At 42.8% G+C, this 14774-nt stretch overlaps 1 protein-coding gene across 5 annotated transcripts in view; it reads right to left on the bottom strand.

The window, feature by feature from the left end:
- PRDM16 (PR/SET domain 16) overlaps nucleotides 1-14774 on the bottom strand; it is a 1279606-nt gene that overhangs the window by 603341 nt on the left and 661491 nt on the right. For all 5 annotated transcript variants that reach the window (XM_069610219.1, XM_069610223.1, XM_069610220.1 and 2 more), the window contains exon 3: nucleotides 1285-1335. In XM_069610219.1, coding sequence (XP_069466320.1) covers nucleotides 1285-1335 — 51 coding nt within the window. The remainder of the gene's footprint in view (nucleotides 1-1284; nucleotides 1336-14774) is intronic.

Here is a 14774-nt window from a genome sequence, read left to right as displayed (position 1 = left end):
ACGCAGTTTCTGAAGTGTCCCCTCCCATCTCCAGTTAGCCCCCACCCAAAATGTAGATTTAGTTGTGCCTGTGGTTGTGATATATGGCAGGTAGAACTTTAACGTTGCCAGTCCTCACCCTGGAATAAAGTGCTCTCACATCACAACCCATGATTGGAAAAATGAACTCAAACTGAAGACACTAAACCCACCATAGAAACAACATTGTCATATCACTGAAGATGCCTAGTTTAAATATTAAGTCTCAACGCACAGATACTAAAGTGTGCAGGTCCATGGCGGCAGTGGCTACACTGCACATGCACAGCTGAATATCACGTTTCCTGGTTCTAATAGTGACACTGTATACGTTGTTCAGCATTCATGTACTGGAAACGATAAACACACCGGCCATACACATTTACGGATCCGTGACAGCAGTAATGTCACTGAAATCACACATCAACCGAATAATAAGTTCAGCAAACGATTGCCTGCCAACAACATTTCAAATGCAAAGTACAGATGGGCTGCATACAAAGTGCACTAGCTAGTCTGCATATGCAATGCTCCAATCCAGTGGAAGTGTAATCGCATGGCAGGAACACTGTGTAGAGGTAGACTATAATGACCCTGAAAATGCCTGCTTCTGAACGATGAACAGTGAATGCAGCGCGGCTACACTGCAGATACAATTCCCACAGCCATATCGCGCATGGTTTCTCGGTGTGCAGATACAACGCTCCATCCTGTGGCATGAGTAGCAACAGGTTAATTACAGGGCAGGTACAATGCTCTTTTACATGACAGAAAGGTGCACTGCTCGGGTGAAATGCGCAGTGGCAGTCCTGTAATTGCATTGCATTTAAACCTTTACATATTCACAACTATTAAACATCCTGGTCCAGTCTAAAGATGCAATCACCTGCCTATGATGTATCGTACATGCATGACAGTTAGCATGCACAGTTTTCACTTACAGTGAACAGCGCCAACGCATCTAATATTGATCATACGTGTGTTATTCGGGACTAATGTACACGGGTTGCATTCTAATCACTCACACCCCGTGACACCCCTGGGTTTGTGTGTATTATAAAATGCAATAAATAAATAAATAAATAAATAAATAAATAAATAAAACCCCTTTGTTTTCAGGGGGGTGGTTATTCCTTTCACTTGCAGCCATTACCTATTTCTTCACCGGCACACAAACACCCCTCAGGATGTGTCTGGGATGCTGGTGACGTTATAGAAAGCTTCCATAACATAACTACCCTTTTGCCCAATCAGATGTGTTCCTACCTTTCTTATGCAGCCTTCTTGCGGATGTAACTCTGAATCAGCGGGCTCATGCTGAAATACAAAACACAAACATAAACTATTACTTTTTAGTTCAATAATTCAGAGCAGCCATCTAATAAACTGCCCCCCAAACCCTTGCCACCTAAGCACCAGCTGCCATCCTACAGGAACAGTTCACTAGTGTAAATGCAATTGTAAACCAAATGGACACTGGGCTCTACATTGGCCTAGCGCAAATAAGTATGTATTGCATTTTTGGGAACTTGACGATTTTTGCTCCAGTGCAAACCCCATGCAACATGTCACTGTACTGGTGCAATGTTTTTTTTTTTTTACTGATGCCAATATTCTATATGCAAACCACATTTTAAGAGCATTGTTGGATTCCGTCTCATCTATCAAGTTCTTTGAGATACAATTATTTTGCACATCGCAACATTCATTATATATTTAAGCAATATGCCCAGAGCGGCAGGGACATTACAGAGTCAGGGAAAAGTAAAACAAAACAAAAAAGAAAAGTCGCACCAGAATTCCTGGCAGGGGATGATGGTAGCCTCCAGCCGTTTGGAGGTGCGGAGCGGGGATGGCCTTGCTTCGAGCGTCCACATGGCTGGAGACTGCCATGCTGCCCCCCATGGTCAACGGAGGCAGAAGGTAAGTGGGGTGGGAGGACAGGGAGGTGGGAGGAAAGGAGAATGAAAAAAAGCCTTACCTGAGTCCCCGGTGGGGGGCGAAGGCAGCTTCTCGGCCATGGGGAGGCTCAGAGCGGGGATGGCCCCGCTTCGAGCCTCCTCATTGGCTGATGGGATGCCATGACCCCCGCTGTGGACAAGGCGGCTGGAATTTCGGCCGAGAATCGAGGGATTCTTGGCCGGGTAATGACCGGGCGAAAGCCAATCAGAATGCGTGTTGAATTCTGCTTGACTCTCGCTGGGTATTAATCTTAGGTATATTATACCTTGTTTCGCTTTAACAATTGTAAATGTCGAATTTGTCTGACAACAAAATAAAGAAAAGGTTTGCCTCAAGTCACCGGTCTAGCGGGGTTCGTCTGTTTGGTAAATGGCTACTGGAGAACTATCTGGAAAATTGTACTTGTTCAAAAATCACAAACATCATACAAAAGTACTTCATTGTGTATAATTACAGAATTAAAAAAAACTGACACACTACAACACAAAATCTATTCCTTGTAAAAATCTATACATATAAAAAAAAATCACAGGCCCTGTTTTCCAACACAATGATCATAGGCAGGAAAAAGAAAGACAATAGACATCCCAAATATTCTTCGACCAAGAACACCAGTCTAGTACTAATACAACACTATGGCGTTAATCCCCCGTTCCAATGGTTGGAAGGGGGGTGGTAGTGGCATGGCATCCCAAGTTATAGGCCTGGGTGAATCAAAGTTGCCCCCAGTTCCAGCCCTTGGAACAGGGGATTAAAGATATTAGGACACTGGGTTGCCAAAAGCAGTAAGCCGGGGTGCTAAAAAAAAGTATTATCCTTCATTCACCGGGATGCTGCACGTGTCCTTTTGAACAAAGGAAAACACTTTACCAGGATGGCCTCCATACCAAGCCCCTCTTCTGTTTCCGTGGTAGCCTGTGGGAGCCATGAGGAATAATTGGCTGCGGCACCCGCCACCGCAGAAATAAGGTAAATTTAGGGCGGGAGGGGGGAACAAAACAAAAAGGGATGGAGGGTGGGGGAAAGATGGTAGCGGGGGAGCCGGCTGATAGCCAGCATGGAACGCGGACTTTCATCGCTGATTCGAGCCTGCGTTCGTAGCCACCTCATTGGCTGGCTCCCCCTGCCAGGGTGCTAATCTGTGTTAAAAAATTGCCCTGTCAAATTTGTCTGCCATACACTTTCGTATGAACACTTGACTAGCTAAATAAAGTGGTACGAAGGGAGGATGAGGTGAAGAGAGCAAGATTTCTCAAAAGGAGTATATTAAGAAGACCCTTGCCTGATCTTCAGCATTCATAATAGTCTATGTAACTCAACCCTGGTTATGAAATCCAATAGAATATTTTGTTTAGAATGGTTATAATCTCTATTGCTTTCATTTGGTGGACCTTTAGTGGTTATTTATAACTACTAAAGAAGCTGGATGTTTTTGTTGACTTTGCATGGAGGTTATCAAGTTCGAATTAACAGTACTAATACCTTGTGCTCTGCACTTAACTCTTAATACCAGTTTTGCAGTTGGTCCTATATCCAGGGTCAGCAGCACCTGTTGTCTTTCTTACCATTGAAGGATGAAATGCTATGTCAGTCTCGGATTTCAACCTGTGCCTTTTTTGGACGACCCTCAAGATTCAGCAATGGTGCATTAGCGCCCTGATGTGCCACGCTCCCATTCTGGTGTTCCCTCATTTTACTGTAGCGGCCCAGAGTAACCTGGGAAAGAGAGTTCCTCCACTATGTTTATCCTTCTACTAAGATTTCAGCCTAACAGAATCTGCGTCCATCACCTTGTGTTCTTCGTAGTGTCCCGCCATTATCATGCCGTCTAATTCTCCTGTGACCCTGACTTTTGTTCAGGCCCCCTGTGCAAATGCAGTAAAAAGCCCAGATATCAGCATCCAGTTCTCTCCCACTCAGTCGCCTATTTTTCTTCCTGGCATATGATGGGTCTGACACCTCCGCCTCTGTTCCGTGCTGGGCCTGCCCACTGTGGAGCACTTCTGCCCAGCAATATATAACGCGCTTAATACCCAGAGGTTTCTAAGCGCGGACCCGGGGATCAAACCTGTGCTGCTCTGTGTCCTCTTATATTCAAGGCAAGCATTTTGCTGCTGAGCTATCCTCCCGTGCCATCAAAAGGGTTCCAGACCCTGATGTTCATCCATGGTGGAAAACAATTCTAATATAAGTAGGTCCAGGCACACTGCAAAGAGGCGTGTAACAGAGGGGGCCAACCCTCACAGCCCTTTATGTCATCTCTAAAAAAAAACTGTCCATTAGATGGGAAAACCATAGAGATGGTTTGCGATTACTGGGCTGCCTTATGGCAGGTATAAAGTAAAACAGATGGCCGGCAATTTCAAACAGAAAAATAAAAATGAGTCTGAAGGATACTTATGACAAGATTCACTGCACATAACCACACCATGAAGAGCGCTGTCTTAAACACAACCACTTGGTCACCAGTGGATACAATTCAGGTGAAATAGACCATTTTTACTGCCTTTGAAAATGATGTCAAGTCAGTTGAGCCCAGCTGTATAAACAATACTGCTGGTTTTCCAACAGCAGGATTTTTTTTTCTATTTCTATACTTTAGGATTCATAGACACTGAAATTGTCTCTTGGAATCGAGTCAAATGCTAACAGTCCGATACAGGGCTGACTTTAAACCAGTAACACATGAAGAGAAGTCTACAAAATGGCTTCCAGGGACGTCAGAGGATAGCGGGCAGAAGAGCAAATGTGGATCAAAGGAAATGTTTGTTTCTAGAAAAATTACATTCTAATGAATGCATTTGTTTTAAATTTAAAAATACAATAAAATGTTCAGTTTTGGACTTTTTTTGAAAAACATGCCCCTATCATCTGAGTCTTAGAAACAGAGAAGTTTATTATCAGGATTCTGATACTGGCCATCGTTCAATGTGGGAAATGTATATGAAATGTATATTTTTCTCTGTATGGACTTTAATGGTATTTCACCAACCTTCAACGTTGGCCTAAGTTGTCCATGTTGTCCAAACATAATGGCAACTATTCAAGGCAAAGTGGCTCAATACCATGCCCACCATCACTTAGCCAAAATGGGACTGAATCCCATATGCAATCATTAGGAACATAGGTTCAGTTGTTGAAAGGATGGACTGTGACTCTGACAATGCCTTCTGAATGGCTGTAGAATGTGGCAAGAGATCCAGTGTCAATCTTTTGCGTGCACAGATTGCAATGTGGCGTTCATCGTATATCCACAACTCAACCGTTCTGAAACGTGTTTCAGCTATTATTACATTTTTAAGAATCCTAGCACCTATTAGTTGTGTGTGTCCAGTTGAACAATAATGTTGATCAAGAATGTCAAGATTGCACTTTTAATAATCACAATTTCTTATATAGTGCTAAATGCCTGGAAAATTGAAGACGTGTGTCCGCGTTATCACATGTTTATTGATCAGCAATCTCTGCCTTCTAAAGGGATTTATTGGAAGAAGAGTCCAAGAGTGAATTTCAGTCCAATGAATTGACGGTTGAACAATGTGGGTGCTGGTGCGCCTTTAAGTTGCTTTTAGACCCTCAGGGCCTGATGCATGGAATTTATAGCATGGTGCAAAGTGACTTTGCACTGACGCAAAGTGACTTTGCACTGCCAACAAACACCCTGATTCACAGAGCAGTGCAAAGTCTATTTCTGCAGTGTAAAGTGACTTTGAACCAGTGCAAAGTCAGTGCAAAGTCACTTTGCAGTGGATAAATATGCATTCCACTGCTCTGTGAATCAGGTGTTTGTTGGCAGTGCAAAGACACTTTGAAGAACGCTAAACATTCCATGAATCAGACTCTAAGTTACTTATGAAGTCGTTCAAGAGTCCAGAAACTGAATGTGTATACATGGCGTAGACATTGACTCAGATTCACCTAAGGTTTTGTCCACTTGCAAGTGACCTTTTTGACACATAAGTGGAGAAAACACCTGCATTCCACATAGGATCCGATTCACAAATGTGAGTCATCCCATGCACAGAATGCTGTCAGTGGGCATGCCACATCAGTGGCTGTCAGTGGGCATGTCATATCAGTGGCTGTCACTGATCAGATCTCCACCTGTGTTACAATGGCATGTACTTTGCTTGAGTGACGCTGATGCTTTTTCTCCTTTGCCTTTACTCATCTGTCAGGAGCCAGAGTCAGAGGGAAGGACAATGCTGCTTGGGGTCTTTCAGTCAATTCACAGCATTCTCTGCTCCAAGATGAAATGCTGTTGCTTAGCATGAGTACTTCTATTTATGTTTTTTTTATTTCCTCCTCTGAAACAAAGCTTGAAATATGCAACATAGAAATGGCAGAGCCGTTCAAGCCAAACCCGGGAACTGGGTTTACTGACTTCCAAGTTTGAAAGTGGTTGATCCCAACCACATCCCAACCACATCCAAATTGGGCCGGTCTGCCAATGCGTACGTTGGTGTCAGGACTACATAAGATGCTTAGGTATTCATTGTTGCACCTGGCTGCAAGTCCCTTATGCTGCCAGGCGATCCACACCTGCAAACCCCAGTTGTGAATTAGCCATTTGCAGTCGGGGAAAGGTGAGCACTGGATCCAAGGCATACTTTGCGCCTCACATCTTACATCCGTTGGGCTAAGTGAATTTGTCCAAATGCAACATCTTTCTGATGGTCAAACAATTGTAATACAGAATTGTAATATTTATTTTGAATTTTAATTGGGAAGTATCTCTCTGTATTGGATTCACGTTTGTCTGAGAAGGAATCTTTTTTTACATTGGTTTTAGCCAAATGATTGATCAGGCAATTATCAATTTCAGGAAGTAATGAACTTGCTATCTGGGAATGGGGGGCAGATCCCCTGGTGTTATAGAATGTGTATTAATTGGCTTTGTCAAAGGTTGGGGGTCACTTTGCTCATCTTTTCCTTCCACTGTCTGATTGTTCTCTAGTTTTGTGTTTGAACTTAATGGAGTGGGTTGAGTGCTGGGTAAGTGGAGCGGGAGTGGCTGATTTGGGGAGCATTACATCGCTGCCCATCCTCGGTTCATTTTCATTTTCCTCCATCGTGTATCAGGAAAGCATTGAAAGCTGTCAGTTATTTGAAACTCGTCATCATGAAGAAACAACTCCTATGTTAGTTGTGGCCAATTGCTTCCCAACTCATAAATGCTTCCCCGTCGTCCTGATACATTTTGCACGCTTGGTATATAGATCCGAGATGCGCACACACCAATGGGACATGGAAAAATACCGGTAATATTTAATTAATCAATAGAAAAGTTAAGAACCTGTCATTGTCGATTTACGGAAGCAGAGAATCATAAATTATGTATTACTGGTTATATTTTGATGGCTTTTCTTGCAAAGTCAGCTGTCTATTGGGAAGTGAATAGAGCTATTGCTCGAGGTTTCTACTGTAGAAATGTATTTTCTGACTACACAGGTACATACAAGAAGCTTTATTTTAATGAACGGCATTGCACTGCAGCATACATATAATGAAAACCTGCCTTCCCCAAAACAGTAAACATTAAGATTCAAAGATCAACTTAATTGAATAAAGCAGCTGTGCAATAGCACCTGGAGCGTTCCAAGTGCCAAATTGGATTACCAAATAAAGGATTGCAGGCCCAATTAACCAGACAGACTCAAAGAATATGGCAACATACTATTTTTTTTCAGTTCAATAAAGTAGGGAAACCTGATGAACAAACAGATTGTAGCTCAAACACTCTCACCGCATTTCCATTACGCAAAAGGCTTTAAGCCTCGGTGTATGTCAACTATGACATCATCCTACATGCCAAACAGTAAAAATCTATCAGTGGAGGGATTGGTTGAGGGAAGATATGCATGTATAGTTAATATATAGTTAATATATGGGTTAGTATATCATCATTGGCTGCCCCTTATCTGTTATGTATACAATAAACAGCCTTTAACTACGTAACATACAGATAATAGCTTAATATCAGCTTTCTGCGACAATGTATGGTTCACCATTACTTAGGACCTCATGATTGGTTGGCACTCTCTTCCAACCTTGGATATTCGACTCGCTAGCAGCACATAAGCAACGAAACCCAGGTGCAGGGGAACGTCAGACAACTGCCTCTCTTATCTAATTAGCCTACCATCTCTCATTAGTTAGGGCTTAAGCCAAGGCTTCCTCTTTGTTGTTGACCTTGCTGCCCGTTTTCTTCTTCTGAACTGTAAAGGGAGTGAAGGTACATTGCTATCTTCGTTTGGAGCTTTATGAATAGGTCTTGTCTTATGGTCTTACACCAAGTGCGAAGAGACCATGATTTTGTCCATTTTGTCCTTCCATTTAGTGTTATTTGATTCAATTATATTGGGTGCCATTACTCCTCTTGGACTCTGGAGACTGGACTGCTCCGTCCTGCATGCACTTTCTGCATCCTTGATTGTTCAATATTTGGCAATCACAATGAATCACTCCTTTACTTAATCTGAGCTAAATATGTTTTATGTACATGGCTTATCCTCTTGTTCCTTGCAGTTGTTTCATGTTATGGAATCCTTCATCCTGAACCAAGTAAATACTCTTTGTTTTTGCACAAATCTGTATTCCAGCACCTCTAAGCTCTGCAGCCTGGGTCTCTCCCCTCAAGATTTCTTGCTTACTATCATACGATGCTGACGTCCATTTTCTGAACATGGCTGCTTTACTCACGTTATAGCTCCTACATTAGCAATCTTCTACGTTGTCTTATCTACCATGCGTTTCTGGGTAAATATATCTACTACATCTCTTGTCACTTCTACGTGTATAGGATTTTCCTCATATCTGCATGTATTTTTACTCCGTTGCTTCAGCTACATTTTCATTCTTCAAACATTCATACATCAGGTTTAGTGTGTCCACCTATCTTCTCTCTTACGTCACTTTGCACCTGTCAGACTATACTTATAGCTCTTCTATGTCCAGTGGTGTCTGAAGGCTCACGTCTGCCGCATCAGTTCAAGGGTACATTTGGTATGGCTGTCTGAGCGCATAACGTCTCTCATAGCTTCGATGTGATATTGGGATAATATCAGGTGTCATTCACAGTGTTCTCCTGCTGTTCTTCCAGTATGACGGAGGTGAAGGGATGGGCTCTATAGGTGACATGCACATCTGTCTGTCTACACAGCAGAGGACATTAAATGATGCATTTGGTTTTGCAGCTTATGAACATTTTTACGGGTTTCACTTGGGCTGTCCCCTCTTGTAATCTTCTAATGTATGTCTGTCACCTGGACTGATACACAGATCAGCATTGGTTCCCAAAGCTAGGCATCCGCTCAATAAATACCCAAAACAAAATACAATGAATACAAATACCAAATGTGGATTCTAAATATTAATTCATCCTGGACATCGAAATGTCATAGTTAGAAGCTTTACAACCTCATTAAGTGCTGGCTATCACTTGTTCCAGGTGTGTAAGCTCTTTCACTTGGGCATTCATTTTTCTAGACTATCTCCCTTTATTCCCTGCACAGTTGAATCTCTTATTTAATCAGCTAATAATCCACGCCTCAAGACCTGGCTCTTCCCACAAGCCTTCTAAATAACCCCCATGACCCCATGGGCATCCCCTCCTGGATCATCCACTCTGAAGCAAACGTCCTATAGCAGGAACACGATACAAGAACCCTAAATAAATAAGTATGTAAATCAATACATAAATGCAATTCTTTGGTGTTTAATAGTCAATGCAAAATTGAAATACTCAAAATACACAAAATGTATACATCGGTAACGTAAGCTTCTAATCCTGACATCTTGTATGTCTCTTTTGAGTTCCCCCACGCCTTCCCTGAGAGAAATGTGAGTTATCATTATATCACCCAGGATTTGAATTAAGGTCTTGTCCCTGATTGGCAGAGCTATGCCTGGTGGCATCTTGCTTTGCGCAAGTTCCATTTCCTGCCCAATGCTGACTGGTCAACTGCCAGATGCCATTTGCATACCTGGCCTGCATAGGCAGTGTGCCTTTGACATCTTTGATCTTGTCATTAGCCAATTGAACCCATTCACCGGAGAACACCTATCTGTTCCAGAGATGTGCTAACAAACCTTTCAAGGTGTCTGTCTACCAATGAAAGTGCTTAGAAGCCTGAGAAAATGGCACTCTGTAATATCCAAAGCGCATATTTACATAGTCCTTATATTGAGCACGAGGACTGATCTCTTTCTGATAGTATTATCCCTCCCTACAGAACATGTCAGTGTTTGATTCACATGAACTCTCGATGAACTGAGCAACAGCAGTGACAGAAGAGCGCTCGCTATATTGAGACATAGGGCTTGATTTACAAGGGTGTCTTTTAATGGTGCCATCCCCATGAAAGAGGCTTTGTAGATAGAGTGCATGGTCCCCAAAGGAAAAGCAAAGACATTGCATTCAACATACACATCGAAATCTCTTTGCAAAGCCTGAACCACATCAACAAGAACTCTGAAGCCACATTCTAAATAAAATGGTCATGTACCAACATTCTCTTGACAAATCATGAAGGATTTGGATAATTTCTTCGATAGGTTTTTTTTACACTGTGTTTTGTACACTAAATTGTACAGTGGCACGCTTGCTAGGATTTGAAGATTGTGAGAGCTATACTAATTTGACAGTTTTGTGGGGTGACAGTAGAATGCCCACGAAGCTGAAGAACATTCAGTGATGGATGGTATACGAGCCTGTCCTCTTCTCTTAGAGTATATACAGCTCATATCTCCTTGGGTTACTGGACGCTCAGCCTTTAAAGCACGGACTGACCTTCTTTTCAATGGACCGACCCTTTCCAACCAGCCGCAGCATTTATGGATACAAATGAGCTGCTCTCCCTGTCCCTTATGCGACTCCTGCTCACAAAACAAGCCTCGAACCCCCGTTCCACGACAGAATCTAACAGCCACTCACATTGTGTCTTGGAACCAAATACGGTAGGTGTTCAACTGAGAGGCCAGATTTGTGGAAGAAATTAGGTCTCAGTTCTTTTGTAAACCCAGTGGACCATTCCCCATTGGACTCAAACAACTATCTCATTTATTTACCCTGGAAAAACAAGATGCAATTAAATGTAATTTCATTCAAATTGTTTTCTCCTCATCATTCAGAAATTGGAATGTTCCTTTTGTCCTGCTGTAACACTGTCAACTTTAAAATGCCCCCAAAAATACTTTGACTGCAAGTTGTTTTTGTAGAGCCCCTCAATATCCCCAAAAGCCAAGTAGACAATATGATTTCTTGGGAGGATAGCTCAGGGACAACGTGCTCGCCTTGGAAGCAAGACGACAGGAGCACCACAGGTTCGATCCCAGCGTCCCACTAAGAAACCTCTGTGTATTAATCATGTTATAAATATCACATCACACATTGTCAAGTAGAGGTATGTGTACAGGTAGAGGTATGTGTACAGGTAGAGGTATGTGTACAAGTAGAGGTATGTGTACAGGTAGAGGTATGCGTACAGGTAGAGGTATGTGTACAGGTAGAGGTATGTGTACAAGTAGAGGTATGCGTACAGGTTGAGGTATGTGTAAGGTAGAGGTATGCGTACGTACAGGTAGAGGTATGCGTACAGGTAGAGGTATGTGTACAGGTAGAGGTATGTGTACAAGTAGAGGTATGTGTTCAGGTAGAGGTATGTGTACAGGTAGAAGTATGCATACAGGTAGAGGTATGCGTACAGGTAGAGGTATGTTTACAGGTAGAGGTATGTGTACAGGTAATTGTAACGTCTCCAAAATCCAAAGTAATTAGCAAGAGGCCATTGCCAAAGTATTTAGCATTTAAATAGAATTAATGCACTTGAACCAAGATTGGAGTCCGCGTTATGACAAGTGTACCACTTGGAAAGGCGAAAGTGAGCCTTTTCCAGCAAGTGTGCATCACCCATAACCATCCCTTTATGATACAGAACTCTTTCTACCAGGTGTTTTAAATTATCGCATAACCTTTGGGTATTCTGTAACTGCAAACATCCTTAAATCATTAGGTTTTCACTAAACAGCTGGGATGTAACCACCTTCTTTCAAGTCTATCAGGAAGAAGTGATAGCGAGAAACGAGGCCATTGTGTAATTCCCGTTTATTCTGAAGAAATGCATGATGGGATGTTTCCGCTGTTAGCAAAATGGGCAGGGTTGAGTGGATTGGCTAGGGATATTCCTCAGTCATGCTGAAGTTTTTTCTTTTGTTTAAACCCATGTTATTTTACAATGTAGGCCCTGAAGACCTACCTGTTTTATATGGTACTGCCAGACTGTTCTCCCTCCCTCTCAGCGTCATGATACCTTCAGATGACCATGCGCTTTACAAGTTTAAAAAATAAAAATTAAAAAAAAAAAATGTGGTCCTTCAGTGCCTGAGAAAATGTGCCCTTTTGCAGGGACTAAGCATTTGTCTCAATTTCCCGAATTCAGCAGCAACGTTTTCGATGGAAAAGTGAGCATTATTAGCTGCATTTCGAGGAATTTATCTGCAAGTTCAGGTTAAGGATTTTGGTCCATTCCACCTAGCTAACTTCAAGAGCAGGCAAATTAGGCTATTTTGGACCGTACCCAATAAAGGGAGTTGATGACAAGAGGCGCTGCTGAAGCAGCTACTGTGCAAGAGGCCTCTCCATATAGTTTGGAGTTTCTTGGATGCAAGCAGTGTTGGTTGACCCAGGACTGTCCCGGAATTGGGCTCTCTGTCCCCTTGTCCTGAGAGGTTTTTTATTTAAAAACCCTGTCCCGGATTTGGGGAAAGGGAGGGTGACAGTCGCGTTTTTTTTTTGCAAACAGTTGTAAACTAAATTCACATTATAAGCTTTCCTGAATTTTGTCATCTGAGGATGGGCTCGAACCACCAACCTTCCAGGTCTCAGCCGTAATGCATTAATTGCTTGCCACAGACAGGCTGAAAAACAGGTAACTAGCTAGACATGTGACATCAAACAGTGCAACATCCTCTTTGCTATTTCTGTTCTTTTTTTTTAAAGTGTATTATAGTTGCTCAACTTTTCACACTAAATAACAATAATAATGAAGTTCAATATATACATGTAACATTTCAATACTTCATTCATACAGTATTACAAACAGTATTTCTTAAAATATACCATGAATGTTATTTACGTGCTTTTATCAACAGTCAAAACCGCACAATTATTATGCAGATGCGTTGGGGGTTGGGGATCGGGGTAAGGTTGTCGGGTTAAGGGAGAAGTGGGTTAGTCCTTCTTTTATGTTGTTGGCCGCCACCGTTTTCTATCTTGGAAAATTGGCCACCATAAAGCAGTGGAATGCTGCCCCCGTGGCGAGGTGGTACGGCGTGATTCCCTACCAAAGGTATCACTATAAGGCAGTGTCTCCCTAGTCCACAACAGACAGTACTATATACAAGGCCGAAGGTTAACTTCTTCTCAGGTGCTATGTTAGTAATTGCCACAAGTGAAAATATCTTCACCCAGGTACTCAAGCAGTGAACAGGTATCAGAGCATCAAACCTCTGGGCTTATGAGAGTACTAACTTGTTTATTACATGTGTGCATCAGCTGATCAAACTTATCGGACCGTGGCCTGGATCTGTGCATACAAGCCTAACTGACGGCTTCCCTTGCCCCCACCTTGCCCTGAATATCTGCTTAGCACCTGATATCTTTGTTCAAACAAGGACTGGAGAATTCTTAACATTGAACAACGTATCCATGTTTCCATGTACTCCACTTGAGTAACATGCTTTTTCTGCTGTTACATGGATGTCATGGAAATAGAAAGGTGGCTCTTATGATGGGGAAAGCCATGCATCATTGGAAGGATTTTGGAAGAAAATATGCCTTTTAATGCAAAGAGTGACACATCATGACACAGAAGAGACATAGCTCCTTGCTTTTTGAGATACCTCTAAACATTGTGACACCACGAGCGTCCCAGAGGGGGGAATCTGCCAGCTGAGTTCCCTGCACAGCCTAGGTTGACAGCAAGGTTCACCTGGTGGTGCTGAGGGCAGCGATTTGCTAGCGTGGTCTAGTGGGGGTAGGTCCCCTTTCCAGGTGGCAGATAATGCCCAGGCATTATATTGACCCCACCATGTCTCCCTTGAGGCCATGTGAGGTGCCTCTGGAAAGATGACCCAGTCCTGCAGGGGAAAACAAGGGAGGCCCCTTCAACCTCCAAGCTGATGATATTTGCAACAATGGCGTGTCCAGGGAGTGGCCTGGAGTGGCACGTGCTACACCTGGAATCTGATTGGCCACTCCAGGTGCCACCCCATTATCCTAAAGTATGATCATTACATTTTAAACACAGGAATGTAAGACACTAATGTTAGTAATTAAAGTGGATATGGGTAATGGAGACAAATAGAACATCAATGCTATTCAGAAGTGTGTCTGTGTGTGTGTGTGTGCTCTCGTACTTCATGCCACCCCTGCATAAGTCAGTGCCCAACTTGGGCCAACCTACTCAAAAGAGTCTGGAAATGCAACTGATTTGCAACTGGCAATGTGAGCTCCAAGATACACACCGAGCTGTGATTTCCACAGGTCTGTTTGGTGATGCCTAGAAGGAGGTGTCAGAAACATGGCCAAAGATGGAGCAGAGGCAAAGATTCTGCCAGCATTAAATCGATATGAGCCATGGAGTTGATGGGCAAAGGGGGGAGTTTCGTTTAGCCAACATTGAAACCTAGGTTGTATGTTTGAAGAGCCATGTGTGCCACTCTTCCTCTGGCATTCCTACACACTGCACCGCACTGTCATTTTAGCAACACAGGATGACTCCATTCAAAAGGGG

This window comes from Ambystoma mexicanum, chromosome 8 (genome assembly GCF_040938575.1).
Source record: "Ambystoma mexicanum isolate Mex_15411 chromosome 8, UKY_AmexF1_1, whole genome shotgun sequence".
NCBI classification, from domain to species: domain Eukaryota; kingdom Metazoa; phylum Chordata; class Amphibia; order Caudata; family Ambystomatidae; genus Ambystoma; species Ambystoma mexicanum.
The sequence above is the reverse complement of the archived record's forward strand: the minus strand, read 5'-3'. Positions and strand labels throughout refer to the sequence as shown.